The 12,811-nt window shown below is 59.9% G+C and overlaps 3 protein-coding genes across 3 annotated transcripts; all 3 read right to left on the reverse strand.

Moving 5' to 3' along the window:
- Positions 1-6: 6 nt before the first annotated feature.
- On the reverse strand, positions 7-1,968 carry F5Z01DRAFT_507633 (uncharacterized protein). Its single transcript, XM_046260321.1, has 2 exons — positions 1,572-1,968; positions 7-1,513 (listed from the first exon to the last, which is right to left on the reverse strand). Exons 1-2 carry the CDS (start codon positions 1,762-1,764, stop codon positions 141-143), a joined length of 1,566 nt encoding a protein of 521 aa, XP_046120303.1. The 5' UTR covers positions 1,765-1,968; the 3' UTR covers positions 7-140.
- Positions 1,969-2,561: 593 nt separating this feature from the next.
- On the reverse strand, positions 2,562-8,475 carry F5Z01DRAFT_680332 (Nup93/Nic96-domain-containing protein; the record flags this gene model as incomplete). Its single annotated transcript, XM_046265589.1, has 10 exons — positions 2,562-2,894; positions 2,955-5,228; positions 5,259-5,270; positions 5,310-5,504; positions 5,529-5,715; positions 5,752-5,899; positions 5,933-6,023; positions 6,399-7,463; positions 7,521-8,232; positions 8,312-8,475. 10 exons carry the CDS (start codon positions 8,473-8,475, stop codon positions 2,562-2,564), a joined length of 5,181 nt encoding a protein of 1,726 aa, XP_046120304.1.
- Positions 8,476-9,714: 1,239 nt separating this feature from the next.
- F5Z01DRAFT_698317 (uncharacterized protein) lies at positions 9,715-12,696 on the reverse strand (the record flags this gene model as incomplete). Its single annotated transcript, XM_046266352.1, has 4 exons — positions 9,715-10,292; positions 10,346-11,145; positions 11,196-12,482; positions 12,559-12,696. 4 exons carry the CDS (start codon positions 12,694-12,696, stop codon positions 10,190-10,192), a joined length of 2,328 nt encoding a protein of 775 aa, XP_046120305.1. The 3' UTR covers positions 9,715-10,189.
- Positions 12,697-12,811: the final 115 nt, after the last annotated feature.

The following is a 12,811-nucleotide window of genomic DNA, read 5'->3' on the forward strand; positions in this document are numbered from 1 at the left end:
GTAAATTGCAGTTGACATATAAATCCAGAACGCCGACTGCCCACCCCCTATGTAAGATGTAGACCCCTTTCCCTTTCCCCTTCGACCGTGCCCAGCCGCGTGGAGATATGTACAGTATTCGTTACAGATCTGGCCCCCTTTCACTGGCGCGTCTTAGCCCCTTTGACCGAGTAGTCAATCCTGCAGGTCTCGATCAATCCCGGAAAGGCCTTGGCAAACGGCTCTCCCAGCGACCAGTTGTCCAGGTTCCTCAGATGGCGTTCGAACACAGGGTTAACCATGAGTTCCTCGCTGTCCGGGTTCTGCAGGAGGGTGTCCGTCTCCTCGTATCCCCAGCCTACGCGTATCGTTGTCGTGAAAGGGATAAAGAAGTTTTCGAAATGATAGTCGTGCGGCGTGTACACCTTGGCCAGCTTCTCTCGCATGGCCGGCCAGGGCAGATGATCGATCCACGCGGGATGCGCGTACTGCAGCTGCGCAGGCTGTGGCCGGACCCAGTGTGGGAGGCGGTCAAAGTTCTCCTGCGTCGGCGAGATCTGCCACCGCATGAGGAGGAACATGATGTAGAGGACACCGACTCTCTCGGGCAACGTGGATATGTCGGGGAACGTGGAGAGTATGTCCGTGAAGACCTTGGACAGGGGATGGGACATTGCGCTGTGTGCTGGGTTGAGCAAGGACGAGACGGACGGGTACCGAGGGCCGACGACCTCTTGAGCAGGCAACCCCTCGGCCGCCCTCTGTCTCCGTTCCCCCAAGAAGTCGAGCAGGATCGAGTCGAGCGGGCACGTGGGCCCGCAATTCTTGATCTGCATCGACCACGGCGGCGTCATTGCGCTTTGAGAAGCGTCACTCACCGCTGGTCGATGCGCATGCGTTGTGCTCGTCGATGGTGCGCCGACGCTCGACTCTCGAGACTTGGACGGTTCCCAGAGTTGAGTACCAGCACTCGCGCCTCGTCCTCGGAGGGCCTGATCATTCCGCACGTCCGTCCAGTCGTGTTTCATGGGGATATGCTGCCACCGCGCCGTGTCCTGCGCCCCGTTCACGCCCGTCTGGATCTTGGGCGGCCGTTGGTTCTGACCCAGGAGGAAGTCGAGCCCCAGGCGCTCGGGCCCCATGTCGAGGCCATGGCGCATGTCGTGCCTCTGCTGCTGTAGTTGCACCTTGGCCTGCTCGCTCTGGTGCGCCTGCGCCTGCCACGAGTGAAGCTCTGCGCTGCCAGACGACGTCGTGCTCGCGGGCGTGGTGGCATGCACAGGTCCTGGAGGAGGTGCCGGCGAGGCATACGGGCGTGGGAGTTCTGCAGGTCCGATGAGACCCTGAAGATCGTGGGCGATACTGCGCAGGCGGGCCTTCATCTCGACATTCTCCTTCTCGACGGCCTCTTTGGCCCTCTTCATCGCCATGAGTTCCTGGTATGGCTGCTGACTCTGCAACTCCTGGATCTGCCGTTCAAGGGTCTCGATCTGCTCCTTTGTCCTGCGTCTGATGTTCCGCTGGGCCTCACGGTCTGTGATTGCTTGTCAGTCCAGTTCCGTTGCTCAGTAAGTGAGCGAAGGGCCACTCACCATTTTCTCTCTTCTTGGCCAATTGTTCTGGCGTCAGATTGGCCACACCACGGCTCCCCGCACCGGCCGTGGTCTTCTTCTTCTTGCTGGCGGCATCGCCAGAGGGAGGTGGTGAGTGATCACGCTTGCTGCTGACGACCGAATCACCACCCGGGCTGGGCGCAGCCAGCACATCCTCGGGCCCTGGGGCCATGACCTGCCCTTGCTTGCCTTTTGTTTATCCGGGGAGGACAGATAGGGAGATAGATAACGACAGAGCAGGGTACGGATACGTACTCCAGTCGCGACGCCGGTAGGCTGGTTCTTGTGGGCGGGAACCCACTCTGCTTCAGATAGAGATCAATCAATCAATCAGCGGGTACGTTTTCTCAACTGCTACCGCACTAGTGGTCTGCGCCTAGTATCTCGCTCGACGCTCACAGCGCTCGAGGGGGGAAAACACCTCCAATTGCCAATCAACGCCCTCCCGTCAGCAGCAAAAGAATGCAACGTCCCGGGGTTGGCTGGCGGTGGGTGGCCCAGGTGCACGCGCGCAAGTAGGCAGGCAGATAGAGTAGGCCAAGCAAGCGACTGGAGGCTTCGAGTGGGACGGACGTCGTTCAATGGGATCGGCCAGGCCAGGACAGAAGAGTGGGAAAAATCAAAGTGGACGCGCTCGCGCGCATTGGAATGATTCAGAGCATTTGGGTCGCAACAGGGAGGACCGAGTCATGCGGGAGGCGGGGGGGTCCGTGCGGCCTGCCTGTTGCCTGGGCCTGGGCCTGGCCCTGGGGTTGCACCTGCCCGCCGTTTCCGTTGGGATGACAGGTCACATGACTCCCTGATTGACTGACGATACATGGACATTGACATTGACATCAAGACACAGAGTAACATTGGCTGGAATGAGCTGCATTACTTCGAGCTTGGTCTACATATGTTTCTGTCCGTCTTCCATGATTCCATCGAGACTGGACTGGCATCCCATCTCCTTTCTCCCCACGCCAGGTCTCATGGGATATCAACAGCCGACGCCCGCGCCAGCGCCTCGTGCAGGTGCGGCGGGAACCGGTACTTGAGCTGGCTCGTGTACGTCGTCAAGTCGAGCGTAATCTGCCGCAGGTGCTCGAGGATCTGCCGCTTGGTGCCCTCGTTCCCGCTGTACTGTCCGTCCCGGGACAGGGTCGCGCGCTGGCGGGTGCAGCACGCAATCGTCCAGAGCAGCAGGTTGGGCACATTGATGGCCACCGGCTGCGGGAGGCCGGTGAACTTGGCGGCGTAGGCGCGGATGGCGCTCGGGTCGCCCCGGGCCTGGAGAGGGAGGATCTCGAGTTCGCGGATCGCCTGTGTCTCTGTGTCAGTCTCCTGCCGCGGTGAGTCAGGGGGGAAGAAAAGAAAACTCACATCCAGACAGTTGGCCCACTGTCCCTGCTCCATGCCTGTCTTGATCGTGCTCATCCGCAAGAGCACGTGGCACGCCTCTCTCGTTGGGCCCATGATCTTGTTCGAGTACATGGCATCCTGATCGTAGATTTGCATCATCGTCCTCGCCAGCTCGACGGGGTCGTCAATGGCCGCGAGACTCAGGCTGCTGCCGGGCGGTGCCTCCGCGTCGCCCACAGCGCGTGGCTTGACGGGCATGAGACGCATGGGATCCTCGCCAATCTCCTGCGCAATCGCCTCGCTCAGTGCACGACTGACAATAGCCACGACGGTATCGTATTCGCCCGCCAGGTGGTAGAGCAGCACTGCGTCCGTCGTCCGGCCGTTCTCATCCGCAAAGCTGGCCGCCTGCAGCGTGACCGTGTTGACAAACTGCTCCTCGCCGTCAATGTCGATGAGTCGTCCCCGTTCCTCAATGACGCCGCGGATGCGGCGACCGTCTGGTCGAATGTCGGCAATGAGCTTGCTGTACTCCCTCGTCTCGAGAACGAGCTCGCGCAACGACTCGTGGCAGAGCTCCGAGTGTCGTCGCCCCGCCTCACCACCGAGATCGCTGTTCAGGCAGATGAGCGTGAGGTAGTCCACCGCAGAGACCACGTCGGCGGCTCGGAAGTCACGCGTGTAGTACCCGAGCATCCGGCCAAAATTGATCTGCGGCAGGTTCTTGGTGCTGTACGTCCTCAAGTCGTTGGACTCGGACATGGCGTCGCTGGGCCGCAGCAGTCCATAGAACGCCAGCGCGAGACCAAAGTGGACCGCGTCCACGTACGAGAAGAGGTACAGGTAGGCGACCGCATCCTCAAACAGGCCGCAGAGCAGCTGGAGGTAAAAGTACATGCCAAAGCTGCCGTTATTGTTCTCCCCGGGCCCCTTGGGGAAGTGTTTCTGGCCAATCTCGCGGATCGTCGTCTGCACCTCGGCCAGGCCGTACGACTCGCCCGCCATCTCGATGGTCTTGTCCGTCTCGCGCGCCAGGTTGAACTGCAGCCAGATCCAGTCGTTGATGTCCGTGTTCAGACCGTCGAGGTTGCGGTCGCTCAGGTCGACACGGCCGACCACCTTGTAGCACGCCAGACGGAAGGGATCCACCATGTCCTTGTTCTTGAGCAGGTTGGCGTAGTGCTTCGCGCAGTCCACCGCGGCCTTCTTGCTGCTGAGTCGCCTGTCCTCACTCGTGGCGTAGCTGGCCACGAACAGCGGGAACCCTAGGTCTAGACTCTTAAACATCTCCCAGTTGTTCCTAAAGTACTCGGACGCTTGCTTGACGTGGCCGGAGCGGAGTAGGTAGAAGGCCACCGCCCAGACGTACTCTCGCTCCATGTGGCCCCCTTCTTGCTTGACCTCCATGGAGGTGGGCTCGACGCCGTCCGGCACGAGGTCCTTTCTCGCCGCCCGGAGACGAACGTACGCCTTGATCTTGCTGGTGATGGTGGGCCTACCTCCCAGCTTTGCCTCATGCGGATGCTTTGCAATGAGAGCCTCCACCTCGCGCAAGAATTGCGTCTCCAAGAACCGATTGGCGCCCTTGAGGATCTGCTTCCTCATGTGGACCGCGTTTTGCGAGTTGGTGTCGGGGTCCAGGTACCGCTCCGCGTACTGGCGCTCCTTGGCCGTGGCGTTGTTCACAAACGTCGCCGCGTTGGGGATCTCGTTGACAATCTCCGTCATGGCGAGGTACGCTTCGTGGACATGCGCAGCATGCGACTCGGTGGACTTCCTCGTCACGTCGGCCAGCTCAGCCAGGATGGGGAATGGCCGATCCGAGAGACGACAGGCGTTGAGGTTGCGCACCTTCTCGGCGAGCTTTGCCTGCTTGTCACGGGTGGCCCGATCGTCCATGGCACGGGTGGCCGAAGGACCTGCGTCGGCGACGGACCTCTCCACGTCCGCAAAGCCAGCCGTATGCGTTCCAATCCGGCTGGGGGCGCCGATGACGGAGCGTGCAGCCGACTTGCCAAACATACTGCTCCTCCCGGCCTTGGACATCCCACCTGGGCCCTTGCTACGCCGTGACGATCGCCCAAAGCCAGCCTGTGACTCGCGGCTGGCGCCACTGTCCTCTCGCGGCGTGATCCCAAAGTGTTCATAGATGCGCTTCCTCTGCGCCTCCCACTCCATCGTCACGTTATCCTCAAGAAAGTTGTCAAAGTCCCTGGCAGAGCGCTCCAGCCCATCGGCGATCATGTCGAGCGTGGTCTTGGTCTGCAGGTTCGAAAGGTATGTCTCGACATCGACCTCGCTTGGGGCGTGAGCGGCACGATCCACCGGCGCGCCACTCTTGACGTTCAGCCCACTGAGGGCCGCGCGCGGATCGACGCCCGAGCCGGCGAGCAGATAGTGCGCCTTGCCGTCGAGGGTTCGCTCGCTGGGTTTCGACTGGAGTTTGCGCAGGCGATGACGCAGGTCGCCCAGGCCGAGCTCGAGGCTGGGGAGGTCCTCCATGTTGCTCTTGCCCTCACCACCTGCCTTCTGGCTCTTGGCGAGGAGGCTGTCAAAGTAGGCACCCGCAGGCTGCGGCTCGCCACCGCCCGATACCATTGTCGAAGCGCGGAGGCCATTAGACGGCTGCTGGGACTGGTTGAGGCTTGAGAAGGTGTTGCTCTGGTTGCTCGGTTGCGCCATGGACGAGCCCAAGGTGGTGTTGTTATTAGTCGAGGCGCCAAAGAGGCTCATCGTCGGCTGTGATGATGGTTGTTGGGTTTGTGTCGATTGACCAAAGAGACTGGGTGTCTGTGGGTTTTGCGCAGTCTGACCAAACAGACCGGTCGAGCCTTGGTTCTGGTTCTGGCTCTGGTTCTGGCTCTGGGAATTCAGAAAGTTGGAGCGTGGAAGCCCAGTGTTAGCCTGCGTGTTGACCAGCGTCTGACTGGATCCAAAGAGGCTTCCTCCAGTGCTGCTTGCTGGCGCTGTGTTGCTCGTGGCATTGCCGCCAAAGAGACCACCACCGCCGGTGGCCGGTTTGTTCTGGTTGGCACCGCCAAAGGGACCTCCTCCTCCGGAATTGGACGTCGAGCCGAACATGATGGGCGGCTGTGTCGTCTCGTCGAGGAGACGTCGATGGAAGGAAGGTGAAAGCGAGCGATGGCAGGCGTCGCGGTCGCGATCAAATGTTCATGGTCAACGGAGCGCGTTTGCTGAAAGCTTTGGGTGGAAATTTGGAGGTGGTTTGTTTGCTAGAGCTGCTGGCCAATCAGAGCGGGGCACTGCATTCACGTCCCAGCAACCACTGGAAAGAATTCAAGGCTTTGCTTGTGGAATCACTTCTTTTTAGATCACCAACATTTAATTAGACGCATAGACTTTAGTTTGCTCTCATTCTATCAAACTCACAATCGTCATCATGTATTACATTATATATTTTCTACGCTTGCTCCCGCCGCATCATTCAGCTTGAGGCGCCTCGACCTCCCAGCTACCGACAGCCTTGTCGATCTTGCTGCGGAAGGCCTGCTGGCTGTTGCACAGCTCGAGGAAGACCTCGTACTTGGCATCAAACAGAGCCTTCTCCTTCTCGTTCCGACCGGGCTCGACGATGCGACCCGTCTTGCTCATGCGATCCATGATGCTCCACAGCGTCTCAGACTCAGCACCAGGCACGCTCAGGGCCCAGGCGTGGCTGGCCGCCTTGGCACCAAGCATGGCCGCGCCGTGAACAACGGCGGCGTGGACGTAGCGAGGGATCAGGACGGGCATCTGGCAGATGGTGGAGATGAGATCCATCAGGATGGGGTTCTGGCATTGCGAGCCCGACATGAAGATGGACGAGATCTGGTGGCCGGCCTTGTTCATCTGCTCAATGATCTGGCGCGTCTGCATGGCGATGAACTCCATGGTGGCATAGTACCACATGGCCATGTTGTCGGTGCTCTTGTCGCTGTCGATGCCGATCATGGCGCCACGCATGCTCGCGTCCGAGATGGGGGAGCGGTTGCCCCAAAAGTCACCGTAGAAGAAGTAGTGGCGCGCCATGTACGAGATGGTGGGCGCCCCCCTCTGCTCGCGCATGTACTCGAGGTGAGAGTTCATAAAGTCGTAGAGGTGCTTGTCCTCGGCGCGCGCGAGAGCGAGGGTCTCGCTGTAGGCGGGGTGGATGTCGAGCACGTGGCGCAGCAGTTCACCCGTCGCCGACTGACCTCCCTCGGCCATCCAGAACTCGGGCAGGACCACGTCTCGGTAAGGGCCCCAGACACCGGGGACAAACACGGGGTTCCTCGACATGGCCAAGTGGCAGGTGGAGGTGCCAGCAACGGCCGCCAAGCGCGAGAAGGCCTGGGAGACGTCGTTGTGGGGTTGATCAGGGTTGAGCTCATCGCTGGTCAGCTTGACCTTGGCGCCGACAGTACCGACCCATCCAGCGTAGGCGTCGATGACACCGCTGCCCACGGGGATACCCACGGGCAAACCGAGCTGAAGTGCGGCAGTGCGGCAAAGCCCGCCAATATGGTCACCAGCACTGGCATACTTGCCGTTCTAGAGAATGAAAGTCAGCATGGTTATCTGGGTTGGAGGAACTCGGACGCAACGTACCACGCCGTGCACACCGCCCATGCGCTTAAAGTTGTCCTGGGCCAAGTCGCCCAGACCAATCTCCTCGAAAAAGTCCTCCTGCCAGCCCTTCTCGCTGCCCTCGACACCGACGGGCACGTACCCTTGCTTGCAGACGGTGCTGCAGAAGCTGCGCACCTCGTTGCCGGTGGCCAGGTGGGTGAGCGCATCCGTCAAGTCGTAGAACTTGCACTTCTCAAAGAGCTCGGGGGGCATGTTGTTCTTGAGCCACAGGGCCTTGGGGATCTCCATCTCGATGCTCATCTTGCCGCCGACGTACTTGAGCAGCTTGTGGTTGGTGGCGTTGATCTTGTCCGTCTCCTCCTCGGGGCGGTGGTCGAGCCAGAGGATGACGTTGCGGTCCTCGCCATCGTTCCAGAAATCGGGCCCGGTCACGGTGACAGGCTCGTCCGTGTCTGTGTGGAAAACGGCGAGCGAGCAGGTGGCGTCAAAGCCGATGCCCTTGATCGAGTCGGGGTCAATGGCCGCCTCGCCCACGACGCGGCGGACACACTGGCAGATGCAGTGCCAGATATCTGTGGTGGACTGTTCGTAGTAACCGACTTCGGGCTTCCAGAGCTTGATGTCCTCGGCCGCCAGTGCCTTGATGTCGCCAGCCTCGTCGATGATGCAAGCGCGGGCGGAGCCGGTACCGACGTCGATACCGATGTAGTGGTCGAGGACATTGGGCGGCCTGTTCATTGGAGCGATTGGTTAGCACAAAAGCACTTTGAAGTAATGGGCGCTGGGGGGTTGTGAAGAGGGATACTCACTCCAATGGCTTGATGGGCTTGTTATACTCGTACATGCTGCCCTGGCGACGAGGCGTCCGGACACCACCGGTCTCGTACTGGCTGCCCTGACGACGCGGCGTCCGGATGCCAGGCGAGTCGATCTGGCTGCCCTGGCGGCGAGGAGTAGGAACTCCGGAGGACATGTTGAAGATGGGGGTTATTGCGTAAGGCAGTTGACAGTCTGTGGTCCGTGGAGGGACAGCGGTCTCTTGGTCCGCGGGAAGTGATAAGACAGAAGCAAGAGGGTGGTGTGTGTAGAAGATGGGATGGATGGGCAGGGACGTTGAGGAGCAGGAGATCGAGCTGGACATTCCAAGTCAATGAGGAAGCAGTCTGGAGGCAACAAAGGTAACCAGCCAACCAACCCCCACTTCCACATCATACCCCACCACTACCTTACCCACCATTGCCTTTGCTGGCTTCAGGGCCCAGGGGGGCTGCGTGCAGGGCGCGATCCCCTATACCCCACCGTTTCCCCCACTCCACTCGATCCGAGTCTCCCACCGTCTCCGGACAGATGTTTTCGAAAGCTCAGCAACTTGCTGAGCGTAGGGACGAGAAAGGTGGTCAATGGGTCGCAGACTCGTAGTCACCTTCGATACCATCAACAGGCGCTTTTCCTTTGGCAACTTCACGGCCCCCCATATCGATGCAGGTTGACCGTTGGCCAGCCACTCTCGCCCCGTGCTTGCCACAGCGTCTAGATGTCGCCTCCACCATTGCCCCCATGCATACATCTCAGCAAAGAGCTGCCGTGGACACAACTCAGCATGTCCGAATAACTGTGCTAAAAGTCGAGGTTGTGTCTTACAGCCGGCCTGTTGGAGCTGGACATTCATCGAACAATTAGGTTTGACCGTCTGCATGTGCGCAGGGACGCATCCTCTAGTCCCCGAGAATCCAAAACCATAGAAACAGGCTACCCACTGGCCATCAGGCCTCGGATACGAATATCAATGACACACGAGAGGCTCGGTACGCTCGCGTAGTCGAGTGGGTTGGCTGATGCTGATACCACCCGTCGCATACTTCACATCGCAGCCCACCTCTGAATCCTGATGCTGCTCGGATCAGACCGAGTAGACTCGTGTAAAAGTGGCGAGCTGCGGCGCGCCCAGAGGCCCGGGGGGCAAAGCTCCCCGCTGCCAGCCCGCAGGGGTAGTGCGGAGTAGTGTCCGTCCACTTGCTTGGCCACAACTTCATCTACCGTGTTCAACGGTCGGCAAGTGACTACACGGCAGTGATCATGGTCTGTGCAGACGGTGATAACTTTACGTTCATCCATAAGGTAGCAAATAGGCGAGACCAGCTTCAGCAAGTCTAAGCTGACATGAAGCAAGAGCTCGGGTCGCTCCTGCCCCGAGGGGAGATTGGCCGTTTGCTGGATGACTTGCGGACGCTAAACCAGAACAAGCTTCACCTCTGGAAACGCCCGAAACCACCACGCCAGCCATCTCACGATCTTTCCTCGACATCTCCATGTCCACCCAGTACGTCGCACCACACAAGCTGCCAGCCCCTCTAGTCTTTGGCAAAAAAAAAATCCTCCGCATCGTGCTGCTGCCTGTCCCGTGCGGGGGTCTCGACCGCACGGCAGCGCAGAATTCGACATTCCACAACCTTCACCACCACCAATTTGTTGGGAGTATCAAACGTTCACCGTTTTCGGTATGCATGCATGGCAATTCATTTCATCAATTGACTGGCTCGCTTGTTTGCTTGTTGTTTGCAGTGGCGAAACTGGACAGACCGCCCTTTCGCCACGACACCATCATCGTAAACACCAATTCCCATGGTGAGGAAAGAGAAGAGAGGATTCCCCATGACAAGAAAAACATTGATGACCACGCGCCGTCCTCAGTTGTCCACCCTGTCATCGTCGTCTTCGCCCGTCTGGCCCTCGATGAGAATGACGACTGTCAACGTCGCGGCGTACGCCTCACGAATAGCGCACGACATGCTGCCTTCACGTTAGCACCACTTCTCCCCTAGACTTTTTCGGCAAAAACTCACCACGTCCGCCGCACGTCGGCCACAACCGCACTGAGCCCCCAGTGGGCACACCATGCCCTCGCCAGAACCTCATTGTCTTGGACGCCCAGGGCTTGCACAGCGAGCACCTTCTCCTCGTCCTCGATGCTGCGCTTCGCGGCGTTGGGTCTGTACACGCCGCCCCAGTCCTGGATCTCCAGAATGTCCTCCACGAAGACCTTGTGATATGCATAGTCGAAGAAGAGAGGATGCGGGCCGTCGCTGCAGGGACAGGCCGACACAAAGGAGACGTCGTACATGAGCCGCAGAGGCCAGGACGTACCGTCAATCGCAAACTGGAGCGTCGCGTCAAACGTGCGAGGGCCATTGAGTCGCTCGCCCTCCCCGACAGCGGTCGCCGCCGCGCGCAGGCCCAGGGTTTCGATGCGCACAATGTCAATGTCCTCCGCATCCACGCGGTCCAGCTGGAATTCCTGCACAGGGTATACCTCGGCCTCTGGACCGAGTGGTTCGGAGCGCTCCTGCATGCTCTCGATATCCTCCACCCGCGGCCTCTGGCGTGGTTTCCTCGTGCGGATACGCGCAATCTGGGAGCGCGCAAGGTCAGGCGTTGGCCGTGCTGGGCCGACCCATCCCGCGAGGGAGTGACACGTGGGCGCGAGGACTTTGCCCACGATGCAGCTCGCTGACCAGTACGTGTAGCTACTGCGGTACTGGAACCCGCAGTTCGGATGCGTGTGTGTGAGCAGAGCGAGCTCGTCCGTGGCGGGATCCGGGTCCAGGTCGAGGAGCGTATTCATGATCAAGAAGGGAAAGGTAGGCTGCGTGCACGTCAGTCTCATCTCGTTACAAGGAAGAGCGCAAGACCTACGCCTGGCATGACAAGACCGCTAAAGAAGGCATATGCGTCCGAGCTGATGTCGTCGAGGGCAAATTCCTTATCCTTCCTCCTCAACGTCTCCAGAGTCTCGTGCAGGTTCGGCCACTTCATCGTCTGCGCGAACCGTTTCAGCAGCCTGACTTGCCGTTTCTTAAGTTTGTAGCGCAACTGCACCTCGCCCGGTGTCCTGCCCGCCTGTTCGACACGCACATTCTCCTTCCACCGCCGCGCCAGCGCTAGATCCCACAGGATGACGGGCGGCATCTGCGCCAGCAGTTTCTCCTTGGCCCACTCGCCGTGCTGGTCGCTCTGTATCCGCATGTCCAGCTCCAAGCTCAAGAGGACCTGGTGGAAGAACTTTCTGTACGTCTCCTCGAATCCATCTTGCCCGTTGTCGAAGATGTACCGAGTCACGACATGATTCCGCGGATTGCTCAGGTCGATCCAGTCCGGGCGCGAGAGGACAAGGATAAGGTCCGTAATCTGTTTATCCAGCGACTTGTGCGGGTGCAGGATGCGGTCCGGATCGCGGAGTATCCTCCTGTATAGAATCTTGTAGAGCAGGTCTGGGTCGTCGTCTTCCAGCCCGGCGCGCAGCTCTCGCAGCCGTTCAAAGATCTTGTGCAGATCCATGGGTCTTGGATCGATGCCCGAATCTCGTAGTGCCATCGTAGGCGGCAGGGCGCTGGCCACGCACATCCACTGATTCAAGGTGATGGTGCCCCCCAAGTACCCGTAGTGGAACGCATAGCTTGGCTGTTCCAGCGTCTCCCACGCAAACTGTGCCTTCTCCTTGCCCTGCAATCGTAGAGACATGAGCTGTGTCATGGAATCGTGGTCATCCGCGCCGTCCCTTCCCGCATCTCGATTGCCACTCGTCGTCGTGTACAGGGCGTAGTATCGCTCCGGCATGTGTGGTATGGCTCTCTTGTGGCCCTTGAATATCGGCGCACCGCGCACGATCCAAGCGGTGGCCTGGCGCGGGGTGAGATCCTCGTGCTCTGGCACGCCTGCGGGCGGCCATGTCGTGAGCGGCGCAGGCGACGGTGTCCGGTGTCCATTCTCGACCGCCGGTCGCTTTCCTCGACTCTTCCTTGAGCGCGGGGCCTCATTCTCCTGCCTCGGCTCAGCTGCCTGGAATTCGTGCTGTCCATGATGCTGCTCCCGCGGCTGTGCGGTCGCACGTCGCGATGGTCCTGCGAGAGGCTCATGCGTGAAAGACCGCCGTCGCTCCCTTCGCGGTGGTGGATCGCTGATCCGTCTGGGCTCCCTCAGCGGCTGTTTTCCTCGTCAGCACCCGTCGCTTGGCGCGAAAAGGCTTAAAGTAGTGAAGAAAGTAGGCAAGCCGACTCACCTGTCGTGGGGGCTTGGTGCTCGGCGTGCTCACCCTCCGCAATAGCCCACCCCAGAAGCTCTTCTTCTTCTCATCGGCGGGTGTGGGTGTCAAGGGCCCAGCAGGCGGTGTCTGGCTCGGCAGAGAAGATGCCTCCATCTGTGCGGCGAGACGGGGGTACCAATCTGATTACTTTCTTATCTCTCTTCTCATCAGCAAGCGACGCCCATGACGTCTCCTGATTTGTTCCGCATCCAAGTCTCTTTTTGTTCCG

Source organism: Emericellopsis atlantica (genome assembly GCF_019669845.1).
Source record: "Emericellopsis atlantica unplaced genomic scaffold F5Z01scaffold_7, whole genome shotgun sequence".
Taxonomy (NCBI): Eukaryota; Fungi; Ascomycota; class Sordariomycetes; order Hypocreales; family Bionectriaceae; genus Emericellopsis; species Emericellopsis atlantica.